General features: G+C 37.3%; 3 protein-coding genes; 2 read left to right on the top strand and 1 right to left on the bottom strand.

Annotated features, from left to right (window-relative positions):
* Positions 1-346: 346 nt before the first annotated feature.
* FFUJ_08495 (related to transport protein USO1) lies at positions 347-3,882 on the bottom strand (the record flags this gene model as incomplete). XM_023580798.1 has 6 exons in its annotated part: positions 347-541; positions 617-820; positions 881-1,225; positions 1,295-1,568; positions 1,620-2,851; positions 2,902-3,882. The coding sequence occupies 6 exons, from the start codon at positions 3,880-3,882 to the stop codon at positions 347-349; spliced, it is 3,231 nt and encodes a 1,076-aa protein (XP_023433511.1).
* A 578-nt stretch (positions 3,883-4,460) lies between these two features.
* FFUJ_08496 (related to dna exoribonuclease Dhp1p) lies at positions 4,461-7,574 on the top strand (the record flags this gene model as incomplete). XM_023580797.1 has 3 exons in its annotated part: positions 4,461-4,770; positions 4,864-6,973; positions 7,025-7,574. 3 exons carry the CDS (start codon positions 4,461-4,463, stop codon positions 7,572-7,574), a joined length of 2,970 nt encoding a protein of 989 aa, XP_023433510.1.
* A 660-nt stretch (positions 7,575-8,234) lies between these two features.
* On the top strand, positions 8,235-16,005 carry FFUJ_08497 (neurofibromin-like protein; the record flags this gene model as incomplete). XM_023580796.1 has 8 exons in its annotated part: positions 8,235-8,288; positions 8,377-9,831; positions 9,883-10,193; positions 10,250-10,364; positions 10,429-13,062; positions 13,112-13,371; positions 13,431-14,107; positions 14,165-16,005. 8 exons carry the CDS (start codon positions 8,235-8,237, stop codon positions 16,003-16,005), a joined length of 7,347 nt encoding a protein of 2,448 aa, XP_023433509.1.
* Positions 16,006-27,113: the final 11,108 nt, after the last annotated feature.

The raw sequence follows: 27,113 nt of genomic DNA, 5'->3' as shown, positions 1-27,113 counted from the left end.
CACTAGAATGCAAGACCAGGCAAGATCAAACCAAGTTGAATCAAGAACTCGAGTGGCCAGTATTGAATGTTGGTTTGGTTTGGTTTGCACCGAGTTAGCCAACCTTAGCTTGGAGAATATTTTGTGGGATCACGGTGATTGGAGAAGGCTATGCCCTGTTGGGGAATTTTTTTTTTGGGTCATGATAGGTAGAAAGTTGGCAAAGGCTTTGCAAACGCATGGCGAGGTGACCATCCAGATGCAATCAGCGAGGTGTTTGCTGTTAATATATATGATATGTCTGTAAGGGGGTATATCGCATATATCTCTGTCTGACTGTTCGACGACTTTGCTGATGTAGTTTTATTTATATTTTTTTGGCTTTCGGCTTCTGTTTCGTCTCTTCCTTTTCGTCGTCGTTATTCTCAGACTCTTGGCCGTCTTTTTCTCCTTCATTGTCGTTGTCATCGTCGTCGTCGTCGTCGTCGTCATCGTCATCGTCTTCCTCACCATCATCGTCTTCGCCATCTGATACAGTTTCTCCAAGCTCAACGAGACGAGCCTGTAGTCAAGTCAGTTAGTATATAGCATGCAAATATGAGCACCGCGTTTCTTGACTTGCCTTATATTTGGCCACCTTTTCCTCCAAATCGCCAAATACCATCAGGAGGTCATCAAGTTCGGACTGAGTGGTCTCTCGAGCCTCATTTGACTCCTGCAGCTTCTTCTCAGTCGCCTCTCTAGCCTTCTTGGCCTCCTCTTTTGCTGCCTCCTTCAATTCTGATAGTTGCTTCTCGGCTGCGTCCTTTGCTTTGTTGGCAGCTGACAGTTCCGATTCCATCTGCGAGACATGTGAGTTTTGTTGACTATGTTCGATCAAGACAGATTGATAATCCCTTACATTCCTGAGCTTAGCCTCCAAGCCCTTCTTTCCAGCGTCCCCTCCGCTGAGCTGCTTCTTGAAGCTCTGGCACTTCTCTTCTGCTTCCTTGGTCTTCAATTTCTGCTGCTCCAGGTCCACCTGACTCTGGTCTCGATAAGCGTCTATCTCGGCATCTTTTCTATCGCAGAGGCCTTGCAATTCCTCTTTGAACCTGGCCTGTTTCTCATCTGCTTTAGCCTTAGACTGGGTCTTGAAGTCTTCGTATTCCTGACGAAGATGCCCTAGCACCTTCTCATATTTCTCTCTTTGCATATCTATCTCGTTCTTGCGTTGCAGCTGTAGTGCATTGTACTCCTTTTGGGACTATGTTTAAGCCAATGTTAGCCGACTACACTCGTACACGCCGTAACGGCTGGGATAACAGGCACGCACCTTCATCAGAACAACTTCGAGACGACTGATGTTCGCTTTGAGATCTGCCACTTCCGCATCCGTCCTTCGTCTAATCTTCTCTGCTTCGGCCTCGGCCACTTTCCGAACTAGTTCGAGCTGCTTCTGATGGTCATTTTCTTGTGCTGTTTGCTGTGAACGCAGCTGAGCAATTTGCTTTTGATACTCGTTCTCCTTAATCGAATATTGAGATTGTAATTGAGCAACCTGCTTACGCTGATCATTCTCCTTGGACACCAATTGGCCCTGAAGCTTCCTGTAGCCGTTTTCAGTAGGGTCAATACAAGTCGATAATGGTGGCACTTACCGCAGCTCTTCGCTATGATGCTTTTGTAACCCTTCATTCACGGTTTTGACCCGTTGCATTTCTAGAGCAGCGGTTTCCTTTGATCTGCGATGATCCGCCTGTTCCTGTCCTAACTGCCCCTGAAGTACTGCTAGCTTTTCCTGGATCTCGTTCACAGTATTCTGCTTTTCCTCGACCTGGCTCCTGAGAGAGTCTACAAGTTCCCTTGAAACACCTTTCTGAACACCGTTGGTGACGACAGATATTTCCATGCCGGGCTCTCTGTCAATAGCACGTGCTATCCGGCTATAGTTGTCCTTGAAGAACTCAACAAATTCCCTGTCGAAGAAGACATCGGGGAGTCGCCCTGGAGACGAAGCGTCCAGCTTTTGAGGCAAGACTTCGAAATCACGAATAGAAGGGTGGCTGCGAAGTTTCGATAGGCGATCTAGGTATACATCTCGATCTATGCGAGCCGTTAAGATAGAGAGTAATGTTGCTCTTGGAATTGGTGAGTCTTTTGTTGAGAATTCGTAAGCAACACCAAGCAACATAGTGCATAGTCCCTGAACGATCTCGCCACCGCCTATGGTTGGAGGTTGTGAAACAGCTTGAATCAGGCTTTGAACATTGCTTCCCTCGGCGAGAAAGTCGTTCACTGCATCGAGATCCTCAAAAAGCCAGCCCAAGAGTAGCATAAGATAACCGACCAAAACCCGCGTATCGTCACCTCTACGAAGGCCTGACGTAACGTGAGCTGAAAGAGTTTGGATGGCAGTCACAACCTCTTCCCCGTCTTCCGAATCACCTTCAGTCAAGCCCAAGGCTTCTGACTTGGCTTCCGAGTTTTCATGCAAGAGATGGAAAGTGATCACAGCAGCGAACCATTGCCTGTATGGATCCGAGGACTCAACTGGAGGCTGCAGAAGAACTGTCAAAACGTTGGAAGACTCGTTGGCCCCGGATTGATGTCCTTCAATGGCGCGGCCAAGAAAGTGCAGTCTTACAGCTGGGTGATGTGAAAAATAAGCTTGCAAGCACTCAGCCGCCGCAAAACGAACATCGAATTCTTGGAGGTCCTGTAGACACAATGTCAGGTCTAATAAGCCGTCGATAACGAACACCTTTTCGCCTTGGCTGGCCTGTCCATCAGCCGTGCCATTCTTAGCCAAAGGAGCCAAAACCATCATTTGAGCAAATGCCTCCTGAAGAGGTGCATTTTGCCGAATCACATCACCACAAGTGACAAGAGCCTATATGATGTCAACGAAATGGCCTTCCGGTAGCAATCAAATTATCGAACCTCGGCCTTGATTTGTATTTGCGCTTCATGGCTGAAGGCCAGTTGTAGAATGTGGTAGGCAAGACCATGCTTCCATATAGCTGTTTGATTCAATGAGGTACCTGCGGAGCCCCTGACAACAAATAGACGAATGACGGCGAGGAAAGCATAGACATTTCGGTTTCGTTGCGCTGCTGCCCACGAAGCGATTTCAGATCCATCAGTTTGAGGTTTCAGAACTCGACCTAATAAATCCGACAAGCGGTTCATGCAACCCGACTCCCGGAACAGGGCCTGGTTTGAGCTGTTTGACCGAAGGAGGTTGGCCAAAAGGATCAGGCAGTCCTCAACAGTGCGACCTCCTTCTACGAGAGCTCCATCGGCTTCGATAATGGCAAACAATCTTTCAAAAGCATTCTCAAAAGCCACCAGCTTCTGTATTTCGATCGATGTCGGTGTGAGGTAGGTCAGGAGAACAATAGCTTCGTTGCGTATAGCGTCGCGTTGGTCATCGAGGACGGAAACCAGCCGCGGTATACCAAGGGGAGCAGTGAAGATACATTCCTCGGTGCGTTCTGTACGTGCCGAAAGTATGGCGGCTAGTAATTGCAAAGAATATAGACGGGAATAGAAATCGTTTGTTTCGAGGAAATCGAGCAGTAACGTAATGTTCTCTTGGCGTTGAGTGAACTCGTCGGCCAACCACAGGGCGATCTCCTCCGAAGCTTCAGGACTATCTTCATTAGGGTTGAAGAGCATTAACAACGTCTCGAGTACCACTTTGACGGTGTCGACATCTTCGCCGTCTTTGCTTAGACTTCCTATTAGACCTCTTAAGGCACCCGAAGCTACAGAAGCTGGATAATCTTTGGCGAAGCTGCGAAGACCCAGAATTGCAGCTCTTCGGTCTTCTAGCAAAGTTGCTGAACTGAGGCGACCGCTTAGAACGTCGATGGTCTCACCAACCGACTGTTTCGCCGGGGCACTGGCAATAGAGAACATGGTTGTGGCGCCTCAATGCCATATGGCTCAAAGGGATTCGAGAGGTTGCATGGAGCCCTTCCGGCAACTGTTAATAACGTCTTTTCTGTTGGTGAAGATCACTAGGAAGCTATCCTAATTAGTCGACGCCAGGTATTGGCTTCTTAATTCTGGCCAGCTTGTCAGGAGAAGATGGGGAACTGGCAAGCTAACTCAATTGCTGCATAATTCCCGATCAAGATGCAATTCAATAAATGGGGTTTGAGGCTCCACTCTGAAGCCACAGATATCCACTCACTTGCATAACGGTGTGGCTCAGGGTCCGAGCTAGCAGTCAAAGAATCATGTCGCGATTCGAAAAGCGACAGCCTCTATCCTACACATAATTTTCGTCTTCCTTCAAACGACCACTGGGGAATCTATTCGCCTGGCCTTAACACGATATCACCTCGGCTCATTGATGCGACACGTCCTGTGAGAGGCATTTATTCACTGAATCCCAGGTTTTGTAACCGCATTGTCTTTGTTCACCCGGAGTCTGTTCGCGCAACGAGCTCACCACAAACTTTTGAAAAGTCGACTTCCGCAGGATCGCTACTATGGGTATTCCCGCGGCTTTCCGATGGCTTTCTTCTAGATATCCTAAGATTATCTCACCGGTAATTGAGGATCAGCCCCTTACCATGGAAGATGGCTCCACGATTCCTGTTGACACGACTCGCCCAAACCCGAACGGCGAAGAGTTCGATAACCTGTATCTCGACATGAATGGCATCGTTCATCCTTGTTCTCATCCTGAAGATCGACCAGCTCCCAAAGATGAGGAGGAAATGATGATGGAAGTGTTCAGATATACCGATCGCGTGGTGAATATGGTTCGGCCCCGAAAGATACTCATGATTGCAGTTGGTATGTTGGGTCATTTTTTTCCTAGCTCAGTTTCGGCCCTTTGGCCGGAGCTATACATGTATTAATTTGTTAAAAGCTAACAAACCCCCATAGATGGTGTTGCACCTCGAGCAAAGATGAACCAGCAACGGTCAAGACGATTCCGTTCCGCACAAGAAGCCCAAGAGAAGGAGAAGGACAAGCAAGAACTTATCAAACTTCTGAAACAACAGAATGGTGGTAATTTGACTGCCGAAAGTGAAGAGACTGTCCTAAAAAAGGCATTCGACTCAAACTCGATCACACCTGGAACGCCTTTCATGGACATTCTCGCCCTCAGCCTGAGGTATTGGTGTCAGTACAAACTCAACACGGATCCCGGCTGGGCGAAACTCAAAATCATCATTTCTGATGCTACTGTTCCCGGGGAGGGAGAGCACAAGATCATGAATTTTGTTCGGTCCCAGCGGGCATCACCAGACCATGACCCCAACACTCGGCATGTGATATATGGTCTTGATGCCGATCTTATCATGCTTGGGCTTGCAACCCATGAACCTCATTTCCGTGTCCTCCGAGAAGACGTCTTCTTTCAGGAACAGAAGGCTCGTTTGTGTAAGCTCTGTGGCCAGAAAGGACATGATGCTCAGAATTGCCACGGCGAAGAAAAGAAGAAAGATGGCGAACACGACGAGAAGGACAAAGGTGTCGCCCTCAAACCTTTCATCTGGCTTCATGTCGCTGTATTGCGAGAATACCTCGAAGTTGAGCTCAGCGTCCCTAATTTGCCCTTCCGTTTCGACGTGGAACGTGCTGTTGACGATTGGATCTTCATGTGCTGTTTCGTAGGTAACGATTTCTTACCGCATCTTCCAGCCCTGGAAATTCGAGAGCATGGAATTGATACCCTAACCAAAATCTGGAAAGACAACCTGCCTATTATGGGTGGCTACGTAACCAAAGACGGACATATCGATCTTGAAAGAGCGCAGGTGATTCTGAGCGGGTTGGCCAAACAAGAAGACGGCATCTTTAAGCGGCGAAAAGAACAGGAAGACCGGCGCGAGGCCAACTTCAAGCGGAGAAAGCTGCAGAATGAGAACAACGGCCGAGGCGGACGTCAAGGTGGACCTGCTCATCCCAAGAAGATCAATGGCCTCGAAAACCCTGCCAACGTGCTACTCCAACCCATTACCTCCTTTTCTGGACCGAACGAGCAGAGATTGACGCACGACATGATTGTGAACCGCAGTGGCGCGCCAGGTGCGAACGTTGCCAACAAGAGCGCTGCGAGTGCCCTCAAAGCCCAGCTCCAGTCGCAGAAGTCACTATCAACTACGAAACCAGCGGAAGCGGATCAAGATTCTGCTTCCGCTCTTGGAAAACGAAAGGCATCAACACTTGAAGAAGGGGATGGCTCTACTCCTGATACATCCAATGCTCCAACTCCAGCAGCCCCAACAGAGGAGGGCCCCGTTGATGATGTGCGTCTCTGGGAGGATGGCTATGCTGATCGATACTACGAGAAGAAATTCCATAAAGATCCCCAAGACATTGAGTTTCGTCACGAGGTCGCACGGGCATATGTTGAGGGCCTTGCTTGGGTCTTGCTGTACTATTTCCAGGGGTGCCCCTCTTGGGAGTGGTATTACCCATATCATTATGCCCCATTTGCAGCTGACTTTCAAGACATCGACAAGATGAAGATTTCCTTCGAGAAGGGCAGAATATCTAAGCCATTCGAGCAGTTGATGAGTGTCTTGCCGGCTGCATCACGCCATGCCCTTCCTGAGGTTTTCCACGACCTCATGCTAAACCCTGAAAGCAGCATCATTGACTTCTATCCGGAGGACTTCGAAATTGATCTCAATGGCAAGAAGATGGCTTGGCAGGGTGTTGCTTTACTTCCTTTCATTGAGATGCCTCGCCTACTAGCCGCCGTTCAAGCAAAATACCCGCAACTCAGTGCAGCGGATTCAGCACGTAACGAAATGGGCAGAGATGTTTTGATCTTCTCAGAAGCCCATGAGAGCCTGTACGATGACGTTCTAACCAAATTCTACTCCAAGAAACAAGGGGACTCTAAATTCAAGCTGAACCCGAAAAAGAGTGACGGCTTGTCGGGCAAGGTCGAGAAGAAGGAGGGATATGTCCCGCACGAAGAATTGAAGTACCCTCTTGAGAGGAATGGTATGCCCAATCTCGACTATGATCGGTCGGTCAGGTATGGCACCGTGCCCGTAACCCACAGTTTCTGTTTGGCTAACATCTCTAGCGTCTACTACGATATGCCTTCCGTTTCACAAACCCACAAGTCGATGCTGCTTCGTGGGGTTCACCTTCCGAAGCCTGCTCTCACACAAAGTGACATTCAAGATATTCGGAACAAAGCCAACCGTGGTGGCAGGAATGGCGGCTTCGGGCGAGGGGGCCACAATCGAGGTGGCTACAATGGCCCTGGTATGTCGCGCGGGCCCCAGCAAGACAGGCATCAAGGAGGATATGGTCGGCCTAATGGCCATTACACTCCGCCGGCCGCTTCTCATCATGTGCCTCCACCACCAGGAGCCCCTGGATTTGGGATCGGTGTACCACCACCGCCCCCACCAGCTCATTATTACAACAACCAGCAGTACGACAACCGCCACGGCGGTGCTCCAGGCTATAACAACCAATACAGAGGCCCACCGCAACCACCTCGCGGTGCTTCCGGCTATCAGGGCTACGGAGGACAATCCTATGATAGAGGACGAGGCTCAGGAGGATACGGCTCAGGAGGCCATGGTTCTCGAGGTAACTACCGAGATGGGCGGTCATACAGGTAGTTTGTGGAACTAGAGGCGTAGGGATGACGGAGAAATGAATGAGTTCTCTATCAAAACCTTGGAGTTTGATCATCCGTGCCAAGATACATTATATACGATATTGTGCATGACCAACTCAAGATGGGGTAAATTGAATATACGAGAGCATTGAAGTTTGAGGGTTTGGCCTCTAGTTATTGGTTATGAACACCCAAATGGATTGTACTTGAGCTCTTGAAGTGCTGAAGCTGGCGTTGGTATTTGAGGTTTGACTTGCATGGAGATATGTATGTGCAGTTGTGAGTTTGTGAATTGGATGCTTAATCTACTTAACTAGGACAGAGTAAGGAATTGGGGGATATAAAGCAAATGGTAATGTACTTCTGGAGACTGAATTGATGTTAAAAATGCCCAGGTGCCTACGCTTCAGCCTCATGATAAAAGAATCATTTAATGAGGTCCGTACTGATGTATCCACTGCAGTTCAATACCTTTCACGTCGTAGATGTCTGAAAACGGCGAGCTCCCCTATGCGTGGTACCCCTGTGGAGACAGTTCGCGGGGTTTGGCACGAACGCAGTGACCCTTGGGCAATGCCTGCTCGGTCAGGTCAGAGGGACGAGCGACTCCCAACTTGATCTCTTCCAAATCTGCGTGTCCACGCTCAATGCTGTCGTGATCATGAATTGCGACGCAAGCCTAGTCGGCTGCCTTGTCGACAGGCTCGCTACCAGAGTAAGCATCTGCATATCCCATGCGCGAGGCAGCTTGCGATCGATCCCTTAGTGGCTTAGGTTGACTGACGTTGGGTACCTTTCAACAGCTTCCCCATCGAGCTGGCACCACTGGCCAGAGCCTACAGCAAGACGATGTCCTCCACGTTACAAGAGCCACCTTGGTCGAGCTAGGAAACACATCCATATCCACAGTCATCGCGTCGCTTCTGGTTCTACTCGAGGACCTTGCTCGCCCTTACGCAGCTGTCGCCGACCACCCCAGCCATATCTTGGCCTCCGAGCTCTACATCGTTGCCGTTATTGCAGACTGCTGTTCTTCCCATTGGGCCTCTCTCTCACAGGACGCAGATGTAGAACCGACCCTGGCTCCTCCTTCGCTAGACGAAGTACTGGTGAGCCGCCTATTCGACGCGTTCAAGCACCTCCTCGAACCAATCCCCGAGAACTGTATACTCCCAGCCCAGACTCTGCTTGACCAAGTCTCGACGCGCAATGTCTCCGTCACTCGCCCCGAAAGCTCTTCTGTCTCCTCCGACGCCGATAGCTCCCCCCCAAGCGATGAGAGGTTTGCAGACACGTTGGTGGAGATGGACATCCACATCAAGACTGTGACCGAGTATGTCACTACTTCCAGTTGGACGGCTGCCTTCGACTATTTAAGGAATGTCATATACACTATTCGAACTAGTATTGCTACGCAACCTGGCGTCTCTGCGCCTGGATCTACTCAAGATGCTGAGAGAGCAGCCCTCGTCGTTCTGCGATTGCTCTCTTTCTTCTGGGTTGATGGCCCAAAGCTGGGTCAAGTTATACAAGAGATCTGCTCAAGCTTCCTACACTTTCGAAAGCCTTACCAAAACACCATTGCTGTAGTCTCTCCATTGCTGATCATGAGGTGGCTGGGTCGGTTCCCCCGCGAGTTCGTGCAGCTTCACCAGCTTCACAAGCGACTTGATGGTGGAGCTGATACGCTTTTTGACATGGCACAGGCTGCGACAGATAACGGACGCCGTAAGGGTCTGTTCTACCCTCTCCAAACCACTCTACTTTTCCTTTTGCCGGATGTTTTTGAGGTAGCGAGCAATATGCGCGAAGCAAAGAGCAGCAGCATGGTGAAGAAAGTTACCTTTCTAGATGGGCTGAGAAAAGCTTCGCGCAATCGAAACGAGCAAGCAGCTTACTGTCTAGTTTCTCTGCTCCGTGCTGCCAGACATTTTGATGTTGAAAGCGACTCAGCGCTTGTCAGTTATGCCTTGGATGTTCAGGATGAGGTCCGCGATGCTGTTTTTCGCCGTCTTACCGCATCAGAATACGGACTCTTTGATCAGGACATGATGACCGCAGCCTTTGTGAGCTTGACCCACCTCAATCTCGATACGAGTGTCAGCGGCTTTGTTGAAAGCTGTATCGCTTCAAATGCCCCAAGCAGTTTCAAGTTAGCTACAGTCCAGGGCTGTACATATTTCGCTCAGCAGCCATACGCTCTTAGGTACCACGAACTATTTGATGCAGCAATACCCTTCATGCGGACACAGTTAGAGGTGAGAATTAGTGATTTCACATTTCTGCCGGTTTATAACTGACTTTCTTAGACCGAGAATGCCAAGGCTGTTAATACGACGGGTCGACAAGGGAGTGAAAGGACAGAACTTGTTTGCAGCATTCTCCAATTCTTGGATGCATCCCCAGCTCGCTTGTTAGATGATCTGTCAAAAGATGGTTCAAATAATAGCTTCTTCAAGTCCTTCCTTCTTTGCGTATTGTCCGAGAACCCGGCCGTGCGTAAACTTGCCACTGGCGTTGCAAGCCGACTCTTCCAAGGACATCTTGAGGCATACCGCCAATTCGATACTGGGCACCGCTTCGGCACAAAAGAACTTCGTGATGATATCTGGAGTCGAAGGTGAGCGCATTTCTCTACGCTCAGCCAATCTCAAACCTGCTAACGAAACCCCCAAGCTCCAAGGTTCTGCTTGCTTTATGTGAGTCTGTCACCTCTAAGAAAGATGACCAAAGCTTGCGCGATCTACAAGACTATCTTGAAGCACGATTTCTACTTCTTAAGAACATCCCGGTATGCATTTCTGTACCTCCAGTAATGCTATTCGTTATAGTTATGGGCTGCTAACCTCTTGCAGGAACTGGCCAAAGTACCAGAAGACGCACCGGATGTCATCAATGCATCTTCCAAGCTTGAGACGACACTTCTTATATCCCTTTGTTCTGCCAGCATTACAACTTGTCAACTAGTGACTTCCTGCACAGGATTGTTCATTCAAGAGTGCTCGATCGTCGACAAACACGTTGAGTCAGCAAAGACTTCGGCATCAGTGCTTCGCAATGCCGAAGTCTACCGCGAGATATCCTCTCCAGCCTTCCGGTTCACTGGACTAGTTGCATTCCAGAAGCGAGTAAGGGGTTTTCTGCGCCGCATGCAGTTCCCAACAACAGGCATCGTAAACGCCTGGGAAACCGCATTCGATCGTTGGCTCCATCTTGCAAAGGATGTCTCAACATCAACTGTCGAGATCGTGGATGGAAGAGCGCTGGCTGAGTGGCGAAACTATTCCGGATTCTTGGCATCATTGGGCGGCATTTGCACCGCTGACCAGGCAATCATTCTCGAAGAGCCTGCTCTTGGAGGTCTAAGATGGATCGATCGTGTCTCTTCTGAGCACTCCGAGGAACCACTCCTGACAAGATATCTGAGACTCAGTATTCAGCTTTTAGCTTGTGCCAATGTGAGAGTACGTGAAGCTATGCGAGACGTGCTTGCCAGTGAAGTCTCGCCTACGCTTTACTACCCGCTATTCCGAGCCTTAGAATCTGAATTAGAAGTATTATTCACTGGAGCTCTGGCCCCCGTTGAGAAAGATCAGGATAGTGAGGTGGTATTTGCTGAGCAAGCCGCATCTCTACTTCGGGCTCTTGTGGAAAGACTAGAAAGCCCCTCTGACCTCGGCGCGGCCTCGTCAGTCCATCTAGGTGCACTGACGCTTAACTTTGCGAAGTTCCTGGATGGTGTCACCGATACACCGAATACGCTGAGGGTCAAGATCCGGGTATGCCACCTGTGCGAAGTGGTTACGAAGCGAAAAGAGCACCTGAACTTACGGGACGATGTTCGCATTCGGAATCAACTACTTGAATATATCTTCGGCTGGATTGCTCGCCCTCGCTCGCCTCAGCATGGCCCTGGCTCCCGACAGGATGACACGGCTCGTGTGCAGAAAGATCTTGACAAGGCCTGTTTGAAATCACTGGCCGATTTGACTTTTCGCTTGCCGTTGCAACCCTCCGAAAGCCATACTGATGCTGGGATGAGCGAGATGAAGTCTCAAATGTTTCATACATATTTCAACCGCTTCTTGTCCTTGCTTAACCATGAGCCATCGGAGCTGACTAGGACTGATACGAATTTGAGTGTCACGCTTCGTGAAGAGTCTGCATCAAACTCAGATTTGGCCATCACCATCCTGTCCAATCTACTTAGTGCTAATATCGACGTTGGCCTCAAACACTCTCTTAATATTGGGTATCACGACAATGTTGAGATCCGCACTGCCTTCGTCAAGGTCCTCTACAACATTCTGATCCAAGGCACTGAGTTTAGCAACCTGACTGACTCGGCTGTGAGTGAGAAGTACGAGGAACTACTTGAGTTACTGACCAATGATCTCTCCCTGGCCATCTCGATGGCCGTTGCTTGCCCCAGCACTGAGGTGGATGAGCTCACTATTTGTCTTCTCACTGTTTTCGAACAACGGGGAATGATCTTTGAGCTTTTGGAGGCACTCATCAAACAAGAGATTGAAGACACCGAGAACGAGGCTGAGATATTACGACGAGGATGTGTTGCAACCAAGATGCTATCAGTCTATGCCAAGTGGAAGGGTGCTTCCTACATTCGAACGACGCTACAAAAGGTCTTGGAACGGCTTATGCTGACATCCAAGGATCTCGATCTAGAGCTTGACCCTGCAAGAGTCAGCTCGACAGAGGAGCTACAGAAGAATGCTCTACAGCTGCGTATTGTGGCCAAGGTTTTCATTGACGACATATGCGCATCTTCTTCCAACATTCCACCCGCCTTCCGAAAGATTTGCTACACCATATCAAATGCAGTCATGCCACGGTTTCCCGATGCCAAGTACACAGCCGTGGGAGCCTTCATCTTCCTACGATTCTTTTGCCCAGCTATCGTTGCTCCTGAGGTCGAGGGCCTCGTGTCGGCAGCACCATCTAAAGAAATGCGGCGCGGTTTACTTCTTATTGCCAAGGTCATCCAGAACCTCGCCAACAACGTGCTTTTTGGAGCAAAAGAGCCATACATGTTTCCCCTTAATGACTTCTTGACACAGAATATTTATCATGTCACAACGTTTCTTCGCGAGATATCGGTTCCTCCCAACCAGATGGAGGTGCAAGGCACTACGGAATCGTTCGACTTTGGATCCTGTGTTGCGCTGCATCGTTTCCTATACGATCATTGGGACCATGTACGCCAAACGCTTATCTCACGCGAGAGAAAGGATCACGGTAGGACATCTGGGGATGTTGTCCGTGGGAGATCACCAGTCTTGGAACCGCTGAGAAACCTGATTGCGAATCTTGGTCCACCACCGCTTGCTGTTTCGTGGAACAGACCCCAAGTCTCATCTAATAGCCCACCACTATACTCTCGATTTCAGAACTTCATGCTCCGAAATGCCTTTCGAAGTACGGAGTCATTCTTGACGGCACGTGCTGTTTACGATGGTGGCGAAAGCAAGGTGAGTCTGAAGCATTAGACTAACAATAATATTGGCTGAACATGAACAGGACGGCTTGTCTATAATCTGCGTCATTTTGCGCCACATTGAGACGGAGAGCATCGACTATGACACATTAATGTATTGCTACCTCAAAATTGCCAGCAGGTTGTGGCACAGGCCCTTTGGCATATTAATCGATGCGACCTGCTATAATGGCCGCAACGAGCCTCAGGATGACCTTTTCAAGAAGTTGGAACTTCTAACACCCTCGGAGCTGTCACAAAACCTTAGCCGTATTTATGTTTACAACATGAACAGTGCGTTCAAGTAAGTTAAAGACTTCTCAGGATGGCGGGCTCAAGTTTCTACGCTAACCTCACTTGCAGGCGGTGCTTTCGACGGCTGCTGAGGGTGTGCACCAAGAATGAGAACGGCGTATTCAACCCTAAAAACGTCGAATATCATTTGATAGGAAGTCTCCAAGACTTGCAAGCACATTTTCACCTTAGCCAGCTACATCTGCCAAAGGAAACAATCAGTGTCGTGACCGATACACGATATGTCTTTCAACCGATCACCCGCTTGTCAAAGTCAAAGGGTAAGATTGAAGTAATCATTAAAGTTGGCAGTCAGTTTGTGCAAGTAACAACCACGAAAAAGCAAGAGATTTTCGCGGGATTTCGATTGGGCACGACCGTGAACGACATCTTCCGGTTGGGCGAAGTTGACGAAGCACCAACATCCATACAGACTGAAGATGATTCGGCTTTTGGCTTACGAGCCGACAATGGGAAGATCGTGATGTACTTTACGAGCCCAAAGAAGTCAGATGTGCTTCAGACGATCCGGGGTGCCAAGGCGAAACATGGCAAGGATAACAGGGCTCATAAATCTGTCGAGCGCCTTATCAGGCCACAAGATGTGCCAGGCACGCTCCTGAATCTTTCACTGGCGAACCTGTCGAGTCATGATCATATCCTAAGGCTGTCTTCCTACAATCTTCTTGGGGCACTTTGCCGGGCCTTCAAATTCAGCTCTGCTTCAAGGATCGTCTGCACCAAAGGTAAGACTCAAGATAATATCAAAATGTCTCCATACGTAACAACTAACATTATTCTAGATGTTTCGGTTCCTTTAGATCCAACCCGTTTTGTAGTGGACATCAGTAAGGAGTTGGCATTGAGCGAGCCTCAGTTGACGTCAGACTTTTTGACAGAATTCTTCGTGGGCTGGGAAAGCTTCCCGGATGAACAGAAGCCTCTGAGTCTTGCCTATATGGCGCCTTGGCTTCCTGGCTTGCGGACCAACATCCTCACGAATGAGCTGGACGGGGAGAAGGGGAGAGAGAGAGTCGCAATTCTATTTCGAAAGCTTATTGATGTGACTGTCCAGGATCATTCACTCACCTTTGCCCTGGAACAATCCGTGTGGCCAAGGATCATTCAAGACGAAATCTTGCTCGAGGTTTTCCTAGATGAGCTCCTGAAGTCAGCAATGAGCTATAGCGCGCATGACGAATCTTTGGAGATCATCGCGTCTATTGTGGTTGGTATTGGAACTGTGACTTTGCGCGGCAAGATCCTCTCAAGGCTCCGTAAAGCCCTCAACCGATCATCGCTCCGTCCCACGAAATACCTGCCAGACAACGCAGTCTGGTCTGAGATCTGTGTGTTGCTTCGGTTCTGTCTGGCACTGTCGTTCGACAACGGGGTGCAATCTCAGCTTTTCCTCCCGGAGATCTTCCATATCGTGACCATGTTGGCCAACACTGGTACTCAAGAGGTTCGATTACTTGTTTACCGGTTGCTTGTCAACACGGTCCACGCCGTATGTACGTCGTTCAGCCTGGATGATACCAGATCTAGCAAACTGCGAGCCAGTCTAGATTTTCTATGTGATCCTCGTAGCGACATTTTCACGGCGCCGCCAACCTTCCCTCGCGATGGTGCCTCGGTATCGACTTCACAAGATGCAGGTCCCGCGTTGACGGCGACCGAAAATCTCGCATCTGCTCTCTTTGAAATTTGCTCCGTCGCTGCACCAACAGTTGACCTGGCTAATACTTGGCGATCGAGGTGGATGAGCCTAGTTGCAAGTACGGCCTTCCAAAACAATCCTGCTATTCAACCACGTGCATTTGCGGTCATGGGATGCTTGGCTCGGGAAGAGGTCGATGATGATTTGCTCTACCAAGTACTTGTTGCTCTGAGGAATAGCGTCAATCGGTTTGGCGAGGACCACAACAGTGAAATGCTCGTCTCTATCGTCACTTCGCTATCGAAAATGATGGCAAAACTCCCATCAGCATCCCGCTATGGTCTGCAGCTTTTCTGGCTAGCCATGTCACTTGTGCGGTTAGTGCCTGCGACTCTGTTCAACTGTACTGCACAGTTTCTTGAGGCAGTGCTAGCGAATATAAGCACTAGCGAAGAGTTCCGAGGAGACAGCATGGCCTCATTACTTCTTCAAGGACGAGCTCCGCTGGACGAGGCTGCGTTGCCCCTGGAAGAGATGTATGGTATACACTTCGAGGAAGAAACCTTCCACCTCGCGGTCTGTGCATGTCTGGCGCGCGGACTCACTGATACCATGACACGACAAATCACCATGCGTGTCTTGTCTTCTTTCCTGGAGATGATGACCGCGAATGTGGAGGGTCGGGAAAAGGCTGAGATGACCCAGACCTCAGCATATCTGTCTCTCATGACGGCCCGTGCGGTTGAGAATGACGAATTTAAAGACAGTCTGTGGTCTGCTGGTATTAACGCTGATGAACTTGGTTTTGCTGATGGGATGCGCAAATCGCCGGATCTCGAGGGAATGCCGGATAATGTGGTCTTGTTGATCACAGCAATCGAGCTTGTTGACTTCCAGTATGTGGAAGACTCCGTACAAAGGCGGAGTCTGGACTGGCTCAACAAGCTTGCCAGCGAACGCCCTATCGTAGTAGACCAATTGTGAGTCTCGATAATCGACATACTTGGATGTCCTAAAGCTGACGCAAAGCAGAGCTGGAGCCATTCGCTCTTTGTTAGATGATACTTTACTACACAGCCAAAATTCAGCGACCCTGAGAGCTGCACACACTCTTTTGCGAGCGCTGTCATCAACGCAACAATTCTCCAGAACCCCTGGCTCAATGTCCACACTGCCTGAGGTTTTGGAGTCATTGGGTTTTAGTGGTTTATGGCGATCATGTTCATTTGGATCAATGGAAGATGTTAACCGTGACTACCTAGAACTAACTGAGCGATTAATAGAGGTAAGTAAAAGAGATAAAATAAAAGATTTAAAAAAATATAATTACTAACTTATTTATAGTTAATAATTATTTAAGTAATTAAATAGTTTAAAAATATAAAAATATAAAAATGTAAAAATATAAAAATATAAAAATATAAAAATATAAAAATATAAAAATATAAAAATATAAAAATATAAAAATATAAAAATATAAAAATATAAAAATATAAAAATATAAAAATATAAAAATATAAAATATAAAATATAAAATATAAAAATATAAAAATATAAAATATAAAATATAAAATAAATAAAATAATAAAAATATAAAATATAAAAATAATAAAAATAATAAAAATAATAAAAATAATAAAAATAATAAAAATAATAAAAATAATAAAAATAATAAAAATATAAAAATATAAAAATATAAAAATATAAAAATATAAAAATATAAAAATATAATAGTATTTTAATATAGATAGTTAGACTGGTCTTTAAGTTATATAACTTTAGGACCTTAAAGAATCTCCTTAAAAAACCCCTCTTTAAGGAATCTTCTCTCTTTAAGCTTTAGTTAATATAATACTATTATATCTATCTAGCTATTATTAATTTACTATAATAATTCTAAAGCTTTTACTTAAGTTACCTAAATATAATAGTTAATTCCTAAAGAACTGTAATAGCTAGCTTAAACTTAAATAAATTATTAATAATAACCTTAAGAGTTATTAGCAATTTTACCTTAATTAATTAGAAAGAATTAGTTTAAATAATAATTTATTCTATTAGGTAAGTTATACTATTAATTTATATTACTGCCCTTAAGGTTTAAATTAAATAGTTAAAAGAAAAGCTTACTTTTAAATAATAAGTAGAAGAGTTAAAGCAGTAAATTAAAAAGACTGCTAGAAATCCCCTTAAAATCTAAAAGGGAAATATCTAAAATATACCTTTAATTAATATTAATAATAAAAAACCTAATTAAACTAACAGTAATATTTTATTAAGTTATTTTAAATACTATAAAAGCTCTTTTTTTAATAATAAAAGAGAAGTAAAAGTTAAGAATATTATTACTTTTAAATACTTAATTACTTTCTATAAGAGAGATAAATAGCTAGATAATATAAATTAAAGCTTTAAAGAAGCCTATAAGTAATACTATATTAATAAAAGCTAGATTCTTTTTATATATAATAATATAACCTTAAATACCTAACTTATATAGTTAAGCTATTTAAATAAGTAAACTTAAGCCTAAAAAGAAATCCTAAAAAGAGATTAAAAAGCTTTTAAAGAATAGTCTTTAATCCTTATAGAAAATAGGGGGAATTACTAAATCCTTATTATAGCCTAGCTTAAAAGTGCTTAATAATAATTAAAATAGTCTTTTTAAGACTTCTATAAATACCTTATATCTATTAAAGATTACCTTTTCTATAAACTTAATATTACTATATAGATATATTAATATTATATAAAACTGCTTTTAATTCTTTAAGATACTATAGCCTTTTAAGGAGATATTAATTTACCTAAAATTAAAAAGAAATTAATATAATTTATATAAAGATTATAAAATATATTAAATTAAAAAAATAAGTATATAGAAAACTTCCTTAAAACCTAATTAATTAAGAAGAAGCCTTATATACCTAAAGAAAGCTTAAAACTATATTTATTATAGTGCCTTTAAGATAATAACCTAAATTATACTTTAACCTAATAGATAAGAAATAAAGGGAAAGATAAAAAAAGATTTCTCTTTTTAATAAAATACTTTAATTACTATAAGATAGGATATTACTTTAAAAACTGCCTTAAATTCTATAAAACTAACTAAATTAAAAGATTAAAAAACTAATTTTAGCTAGAAATAAGAATTAATCTTTAGTTAAGAATTCTATAAAAGATATTAATTATTACTTAAAATATCTTTAGATTTAATTTAAAAGGAAAATCTTTACTATAGCTAAAATAAAAGGCTATAAAAGTATTATAATATAAGTATATCTAGACTATAGAATAGAAATTAATACTATTAGTAAGACCTTTACTAGATCTTAAGGCTTTTAATAATTAGGGGATATAGATATCCCCTTATAAGGAGCTAATAATAACTAATTAAGGACTATAGGAAGATAGAAAGTGCCTCTTACTTTAATAGATTATTAGGGATAATCTAGAGAAATAACTAAAAGCCTAATAGGTATTAAGAAAAGAGATTATAATAAACCTATTCTCCTTTTAATAGTTACTTTAAAAGACCTTTAAATTATAATTAACTTTAAGACTAAGAAATAGTAATTTAAAGGTTATTATAGTAGTTTAGAACTTTTCTAACCTTAATAATTCTTAAAGAAGACTTAAGATAAGGTAAGGATCTTTATTATTACTATTTTTAAGAAACCTTATTATATCTTAAGAAAAGATATTAAAAAGCCTAATTAAATAGTAGAAATACCCTTTAAATTAAAAGTATATATTAAAGTCTTTAACTATAATAAGGTAATTAGGGTTTTTAACTTTAAAAAGATAGATTATATAATTAATTTTATTAAAGGAAAGGAACCTTTTTATAGATTTATCTATTTACTATTATAGGCTAAATTAAAAGAACTCTATAAGTATATATAAGAAAACTTAAAAAATAGGTAAATCTACCTTTCTAAAAGCCCTGCCAGGTTACCTATCCTATTTATATTAAAAAAGGATAAAAGACTTTACCTTTATATTAATTACTAAGGCCTAAATATAATTACTATTAAAAATTAATACCCTTTACCTTTAATCTTAAAGATTATAAATTAAATTTAGAGAGTAAAGTATTTCTTAAAGATTAATATTAAGGATATATATTATTAAATTTATATTAAAAAGGGATATAAGTAGAAAACTGCATTTAAAACTAAATATAGCTATTTTAAGTATATAGTTATACTATTTAAACTGGCTAATATACCTACTATATTTTAATACTATATTTACTAGGCCCTTTAAGGCCTTATAGATATAATTTATATTATTTATCTTAATAATATTTTAATATTCTTTAAGACTAAAGAAGAATATATAAACTACTTTATATAAATCCTAAAATAGATAAAGGCTACTAAATTATATATAAAACCCTTTAAGTATTTCTTTTATTAAAATAGAGTTAAATTCTTAAGATTTATTTTAACTACTAAAAGAGTAAAGATAGACCTAGCTAGAATTTATATTATTACTAAATAGCCTAAGCTAATAATATATAAAGAAGTATAAATATTTCTAGGATTTTATAACTTTTACTAAAGGTTTATTTATAGTTACTTTAAGGTTATAGCTTTATTAACTGCCTTACTAAAAGGGAGCTAAAATAAAAAGAAACTAAAAGCTATAAAGCTAAATAACTAGAAAATACAGGCATTTTAGGCCCTTATTATTAAATTTAAAAAGGCTTTAATCTTAAGGCATTTTACTCTTAAGAGATAAATTTATATTAAAATAGATATATTAAATTATATTATAGCTAGTATTCTATTTTAATTAAATAATAAAGGAAACTACTACTTTATAGTATTTTAGTCTTAAAAGTTTAATAATACTAAAAGGTTATATAATACACTAGACTAAGAAATAATAGCTATTATAGAGTTATTTAAATACTAGCAATATTACCTTAAAGAATCCTTAAAATAGATAAAGGTCTTAAGTAACTACTAAAATCTCTAGTTATTTATAAAAAATATTAAATTAAATAGAAAATAGGCTAAATAGTGCCTACACTTAATAATATATAACTTTATTATTAAGTATAAAAAAGGGGTAAATAACCTTATTAATGCCTCTTTAAGACCTTTAGGGGGCAAAAGAGAAAGTTACTATAAGCTAGAATTAATTAATTCCTTAAAGAAAAAGATAGCTAAAATATAAACATTAATAAGGAGTTAATAATATAAAAGGAGATTAAGTAAAATACTTAAAGAGAAAATAATTTTACCTTAAACCTTAAATAGGTTTAAGTTAAATAAGAAGTTTTTAGGTATTAAGATTAACCTAGCTTTACTGTTAAGTAATATAGGTAATTTAGGCCAGAAACTTAATATTAATATATAGTCTTATAATATATTAGAATTATTTATAGTAATTCCTAATAAAACTATAAAGAAGTCTTTATATTAAAAGAAACCCCTAGAGGATAAGGTATTAAAACTAATAATTAAAGTTATTAAGTTAATATAAGTAAGGGATAAATTAATACCTAACTAAAAGACTAAAGTGTTTTAGGTAAATAGGGGAGAAGGTTCTTAAGAATAGACTATAAGAGATAACCTCCTTTATATAAAAAAGAGGCTCTATATGCTATTAGAACCTAACCTAAGATAAAAGATATTATGGCTATATTATAATAATCTTTTAGCAGGCCACTTTAGAGCTAAAAGGACCTAAAAGCTAATTTAGAGAAAGCTTTATTAAAAAGGCCTAGAAATTAATATAAAATAGTATATAGCTATATATAGTATTTACTAAAGGACTATATTAAGGAGATATTAACCCTATAGAAAGCTTAAGAGTTTATTAATTCTTTTCTATCTCTTTAAAGAAGTCTTTATAGACTTTATTATAAAATTATTACCTATAATCTTTAAAGGCTAATAAGTTAATATAATCCTTATAATAGTTAATAGGTTTATAAAATTTATACAATTTTTAACTATCTCTATAAAGATTATTATATTTAAGCTTATTAAGCTTTTTTATAAAGAGATAGAGTTATAGTTTAATACACTAAAGGGCATTATTTTAAATAGAGGATTAATTTTTATAAATATATTTTAGTTAGAATTCTACTATTACTTTAAGGTTAAATAAAGACTATTTATAGCATTTTACCTCTAGACTGATAGGTAAATAGAATAAATAAATTAAACCTTAAGTTATTACTTAAAGAGCTTTATTAATAAGAACTAGAATATCTAGCTAAAATTCTTTTAAATTATATAATTTACTTATAACTTAGCAGTTAGCGCCACTATAGGCATAATACTAAATAGGGCCTTTATAGGATTTAATTTTAATTTCTATATTACTATTAAGGATAATAGCTTTTAAAAAGGGGTCCTAAAAGTAAAATAAAGGATTTAAAAGCTATAAAAGCTAAAAGATAGACTTATAATATATTAATAAAATGCTATTAAAAGGCAGGCTAAATACTTTAACTTTAAGTATTAAGAAATAAACTTTAAATAGAGATAACTAGTTATATTATTAATTAAAAACCTTAAGCTTAAGGGAGAAAAGAAGAAGTTAGTTTTCTATTTTATTAATCCCTTTAGGATTATTAAGAGAATTAAGCTATAGGTATATAGGTTAGCCCTCTCTAATTAATATATATAACTCTATAATATCTTTTATATAAGCCTTTTTAAGCTATATTAAGTAAGGTATTAAGAGGATAATAATTCCTTATTAATGCTAGACCTTAAAGAAGAAAATAATTAATAGAAAGTAAAAAGAATTAAAGAAAAAAAGAAGATTTAAAAAAAGATATATTACTTAATAAAATAAAAAGGATAGCCTATAAAATATAATTAATAGATTGCTATTATAAATATAGAAAATGCCTTTTAAATTATTACTACTTAAAAAAAGCTTTAAACTAAATAAAAGAGAAAGAGGCTATAGCTATAAGTAAAATAAGTACCTTAAAAGAGAGAAAGGCTATAAAAAGATAATATATTAAAGTCTAGAGACTAAAATAATTAAAATACTTAAAAAACTAAAAGAAATAAAACTAATTGCAGGTAAATCTTTTCTTATTCTAATCTATTTTACCTAAAAACTATAAATTACCTTTAAATTCTATACTTAAACCTAATAGTAATAAGATTAATTATAGGCCTAATCCTCTTTAGGGCTATCCTTTAATATAAGGTTCTTTTTAAGGCAATTATAATTATAAAAAGTAAGTGCCTTTAGCTAAAATAAAGAACTAGTAGCTGTATTTCCCTAAAGAGTTAAGGAGATCTTAAGGGTAGATACTTAAGTAGCCTTATTAATAGAGTTATTACTAAAGACCTGCTATTATTTAAGTAGATTTATAATAATTAGAATAAGAGCTATTTTATTAAAGGGATTAAATAATAATTTAGGCTAAAGCTATTAAAAACTTAAATTTATAAAAGGAAAGGACTAATTAGTTTAAGGGCAATTAGGTAAATTAGCTAAAGTAAATATAGAAAGTAAGATTAAGGTAAAAGCTAGGGTTATAATAGAAATAAGCCTCTTAAAGGGATTTTTACCTAAATAAAAGCTAAATAAAGGAAAGGTCTTAAGATATATTATAGTATTATAGAGATTACTTTTTAGTATTACCTAAAGTTATTAATAAAATGCCAGGTTTATAACCCTTTAGGCTATAAAACTAAAATCTATTTCCTTTAGCTAGAAAGTCTAATTAGTTTTATATATAATTTAAATTTTAAAAGACTAAAGATATTAATAAGAAATAATATAGATATAGTATTAAGACTTATAGTAGAAATTAAGGAGGTATTATAAAGGTATATTTATTAAATATAATAGTAGGCTATAATAATAGTATATAGGGTTTTAACTTTTTATATTAAAAGTATTAGTAAAAAGGCAGTAATACTAAAGAAAAAGGCAGGACTTATTAAAAAAGTATTAATACCTTTAAACCTATAGGCAGATATATAAATCTTCTTTAAATAATAAAAGGAAGTTAAAAGCTAGAAAAAGGTATACTTAAGCTTATAATAGATATAAGCAGTAAGGTATTGCAGTTAATTAGCGATATAAGTAGTAATTAAAGTAATTATAAACTTTAAGGCCTTTATTATATCCTTAAAGTTACTCTCTATTATAGCAAGAGGACTATAATTAAATTAATAATAAGATATAAAGGGAAATTATAAAAGGAATATATAGCTTATAATGCCTCTTACTATAGTTAGATTTAGTATAGTAAAAGGAGTTAGGGTTATTAAAGGTATAGTAGTGAGGTTAAGGGAAATAAAGGAGGTTATTAGAATCCTTACTAATTAATAATACCTAAAGATTATTTTTATAGATATAAATATAATATATATAAGTTTAATAGCCTATAGTGTAATTAGGGGGCTTAAGGGGTATAATTACTTTAGGTTTTTTAGCCTTATTAAGTATCTTAAAAATAGAAATAAGTTCTTTATTAGCTATTATAAGGGAATTAAAGTAGATTTATTAAAGAAGTAAAGGATAAAAGACTAAAAGGTAAGGGCATAAGTAAAGAGAAAGGCATATAAGCTAAAAAGATTATATAAAATAAAGAGAAAAAAAAAAGAGAAAAAGAAAGTAAAAGAAAGATAAAATTAAATACTTATAGTTAAGGAGGAATTAAAAGCCTTATAGAGCTTAATAAAGCCTAAAGAATTAAGAGGTTAACTATAAGTTAGAGGGTATAAATTATATAAGGCTATAAAATATTACAATAAGGCTGCTTATAGACTTATAGTAGGTTTTATATATAAAATACTTAAGATATAAGCTATTACCTTTATATAAGCCTAGGCAGGAAATTAACTACTATAAGTAAGTATATAATAATAGGAGTCTACTAATAACTATAAGATTTAATCCTATTACTATTTTAGCTAAAAATAGCTAAATAGGGAGGGAAAGATAATTATAATAGTATCTTAATATAGATAGTTAGACTGGTCTTTAGGTTATATAATTTTAAGACCCTAGAAAATCTCCTTAAAAAACCTCTCTTTAAGGAATCTTCTCTCTTTAAGCTTTAGTTAATATAATACTATTATGCCTACCTAGCTATTACTGATTTACTATAATAAAAAATATAAAAGTTTTATAGTAAATTAATTTTAATAATTTTTTTAAAGATATTTAAATATTTATAAAGTTTATTATAATTTAAAATTTTAATTTAAAATTTTTTTTATTAATACTACTTTATTTATAGCTTTTAAATATAAAGATAATTAATTATATACTTTAAGATATATATTTAATTAATAAATTATAATTTAGCTTTTATTAATTAATTTATATAAAATAAAGTTTATTTAATTTCTTTAAACCTTTAAGCTTTATTATTACTTTATATTTATTTTTATATTAAAATTATACTTTTATTATTATAATAGCCCTTTTAGTTATATTTAAAAGTGAATTTTTATATATATTTAAGTTTTTAAATATTATTTATTTATTAAAAAGTTAAAATATTCTTATAATAATATATAAAATATAGTTAATTAAGGTTTTAAAAAAGATATTTATTTTTTAATATAATATAATATAAAGTATTATATTTTTTTTCCTTATTATTAACTTAATAAGGCTATTAAGTTATTAACTTTTTATATAAAGGCTTAAATCTCTAGTTTAAATTATTACTTTTTTATTAATATTACTTTATTTATTTTTAAATATAAGCTTAATTAGTTATATACCTTTATATATATATTTAATTAATAGAGCTAGTTATTATTAACTTTAAGTTAATTTAGCTTTTACTAACTAACTTATATAAAATAATAAAGTTAACTTAATTCCTTTAATTTTAACTTTAATAAGACCTTTAAACCTTGTTATAACCTTGCCTTAATCTTTAATTTTATATAACTAAAAGGATATAATATATAAATTTAGCCTTAATAATTATATTATTAAGCTAATTTTTATATAAGACTAAGTATAGGCTAATTAATATAGTTAGAAAAGCTATTTCTTTTATATTAAAAGGCAAGTCTTTTTTAATAGCCCTTTTTTAGCTTTTTTTAATATAAACAGCTTTTTTAGTTAATTAAATTAAAGAGAATTAATAATTTAAATTAGCTTATTTTATATAATTAATTAAATTAATTAAAATATAATTAAAAATAATTATTTTAATAAAACTAAATAGGCTCTTTAATAAAACGTTCTTTATAATAGCTATAACTATTATATAAATCTTATAATAATTTTTACTTTTAGCTTAATTTAATATTAATTCTATTATTATAATAAAGTTATAATTAATTATATAATAGCTTTAATTAAAATTTAAACTTTTATATAATATTATATTAATAACTATTTTTTTTTTCCCTTACTATTAGCCTAATAAGGCTATTAAGCTTTTAACTTTTTATTTAAAGGCTTAAACAATAAGGCCCCTATAGTAGGCCTATATCTTAAAGGTTAAAATTATATAAGGTTTATCTATCTTAGTGATATAATTACTACCTTAATTAAGTAGTATTAATACTACCTTTTAGCAGCTATATTAGCCTTCTTCCTTCACCCTAGCTAAAAGATAGGCTAAGTTTATTACACTTCTACTTAAAGGTCAGTTAGACCCTAACTAATTAAAAGATTAAGTATAAACTTATAAGTCTATTCTTTAACCTAACTTTCTCTATATCTATTAGTTATAATTATTAATATTAATTATAGCTATTAATATAATACCTACTATATATAAAAGCCTAAAACTTAATTAAGGCTATTATATAATTAATTATAACCTTATTACAGTAATTAAATTAATATTAAATTAGGCTAAAGGTAGAGATTACTATAAGATTTATATAATAGCTATAGCTATTATAAAGAACTTTTTATTAAAAAGCCTATTTAATTTAATTAAAATAGCTATTTTTAACTATATTTTAATTAATTTAATTAATTATATAAATTAAATTAGCTTAAGTAATTAAGTTTATTTAATTTAGTTAATTAAAAAGCTATTTAAGTTAAAGAAGCTAAAAAAAGCTATTAAAAAAAGCTTATCTTTTAATATAAAAAAGGTAGCTTTTTTAATTATATTAATAGGCTTAACTTTATATAAAGAGTGGCTTAATAATATAATTATTAAGGCTAAATATATATACTATATCTTCCTGGTTATATAAAATCGAGGATAAAGGCAGGGTAATGGCAGGGTTTTGTAAAGGTTTAAAGGAATTAGGTTGACTTTTATATAAGTTAGTTAGCGAAAATTAAATTAACCTAAAGTTAATAATAACTAGCTCTACCAATTAAATGCATATACCCGGGCATATAACTAATTGACCTTACGTCTAAGAGCTGCAGTTAAAGTAATATTAGTAAAGAAGTAGTAGTTTAAACTGGGGATATTAATAACTATAATAAATATTAATAATTATAATTAATATTAATAACTATAATTAATATTAATAACTATAATTAATATTAATAACTATAATTAATAAAGGGAAAGTTAAATTAAGAAATAGACTTTAAAAATATAATAAACTTAATTTAATTAAATAAATTAATTAAAGATCTTTTAATTAAAGTAAAAAAAGAAGGCTAATATAGCTATTAAGGGTAAGCCTATAGGCAGTATTAACCTTAATTTAAATTACTGCTTCTTTATTAATATTACTTTAACTGCTTTTAGATATAAAATTAATTAATTATATACCTAGGTATATATATTTAATTAGTAGAGTTATTATTAACTTTAGGTTAATTTAACTTTTATTAATTAATTTATATAAAAGTTAACTTAATTCCTTTAGTATAGCCCTATTATTACCTTATATTTATCTTTATATTAAAAGCAGTATTTTCTTTACTATAATAACCCTTTTAGCTATATTAAAAAGCCACTTTTTATATATATTTAAATCTATAAAGGCAATAAGAAAGGCTACTTAATCTAACTAAAAGAAATAACCTTCTTTTAGGTCTCTCTTTAGCTTTTTTAAATTTAATAGCTTATAATAGATTTAATTTAAATTAATTATATTAAAATAAAGCTCATAAATTACATAATTAAAGATTACTATTTTAATTAA

This window comes from Fusarium fujikuroi, chromosome FFUJ_chr07, assembly GCF_900079805.1.
Source record: "Fusarium fujikuroi IMI 58289 draft genome, chromosome FFUJ_chr07".
NCBI classification, from domain to species: Eukaryota; Fungi; Ascomycota; class Sordariomycetes; order Hypocreales; family Nectriaceae; genus Fusarium; species Fusarium fujikuroi.
Note: the sequence above shows the minus strand (reverse complement) of the source record. Positions and strands in the feature narration are given on the sequence as shown.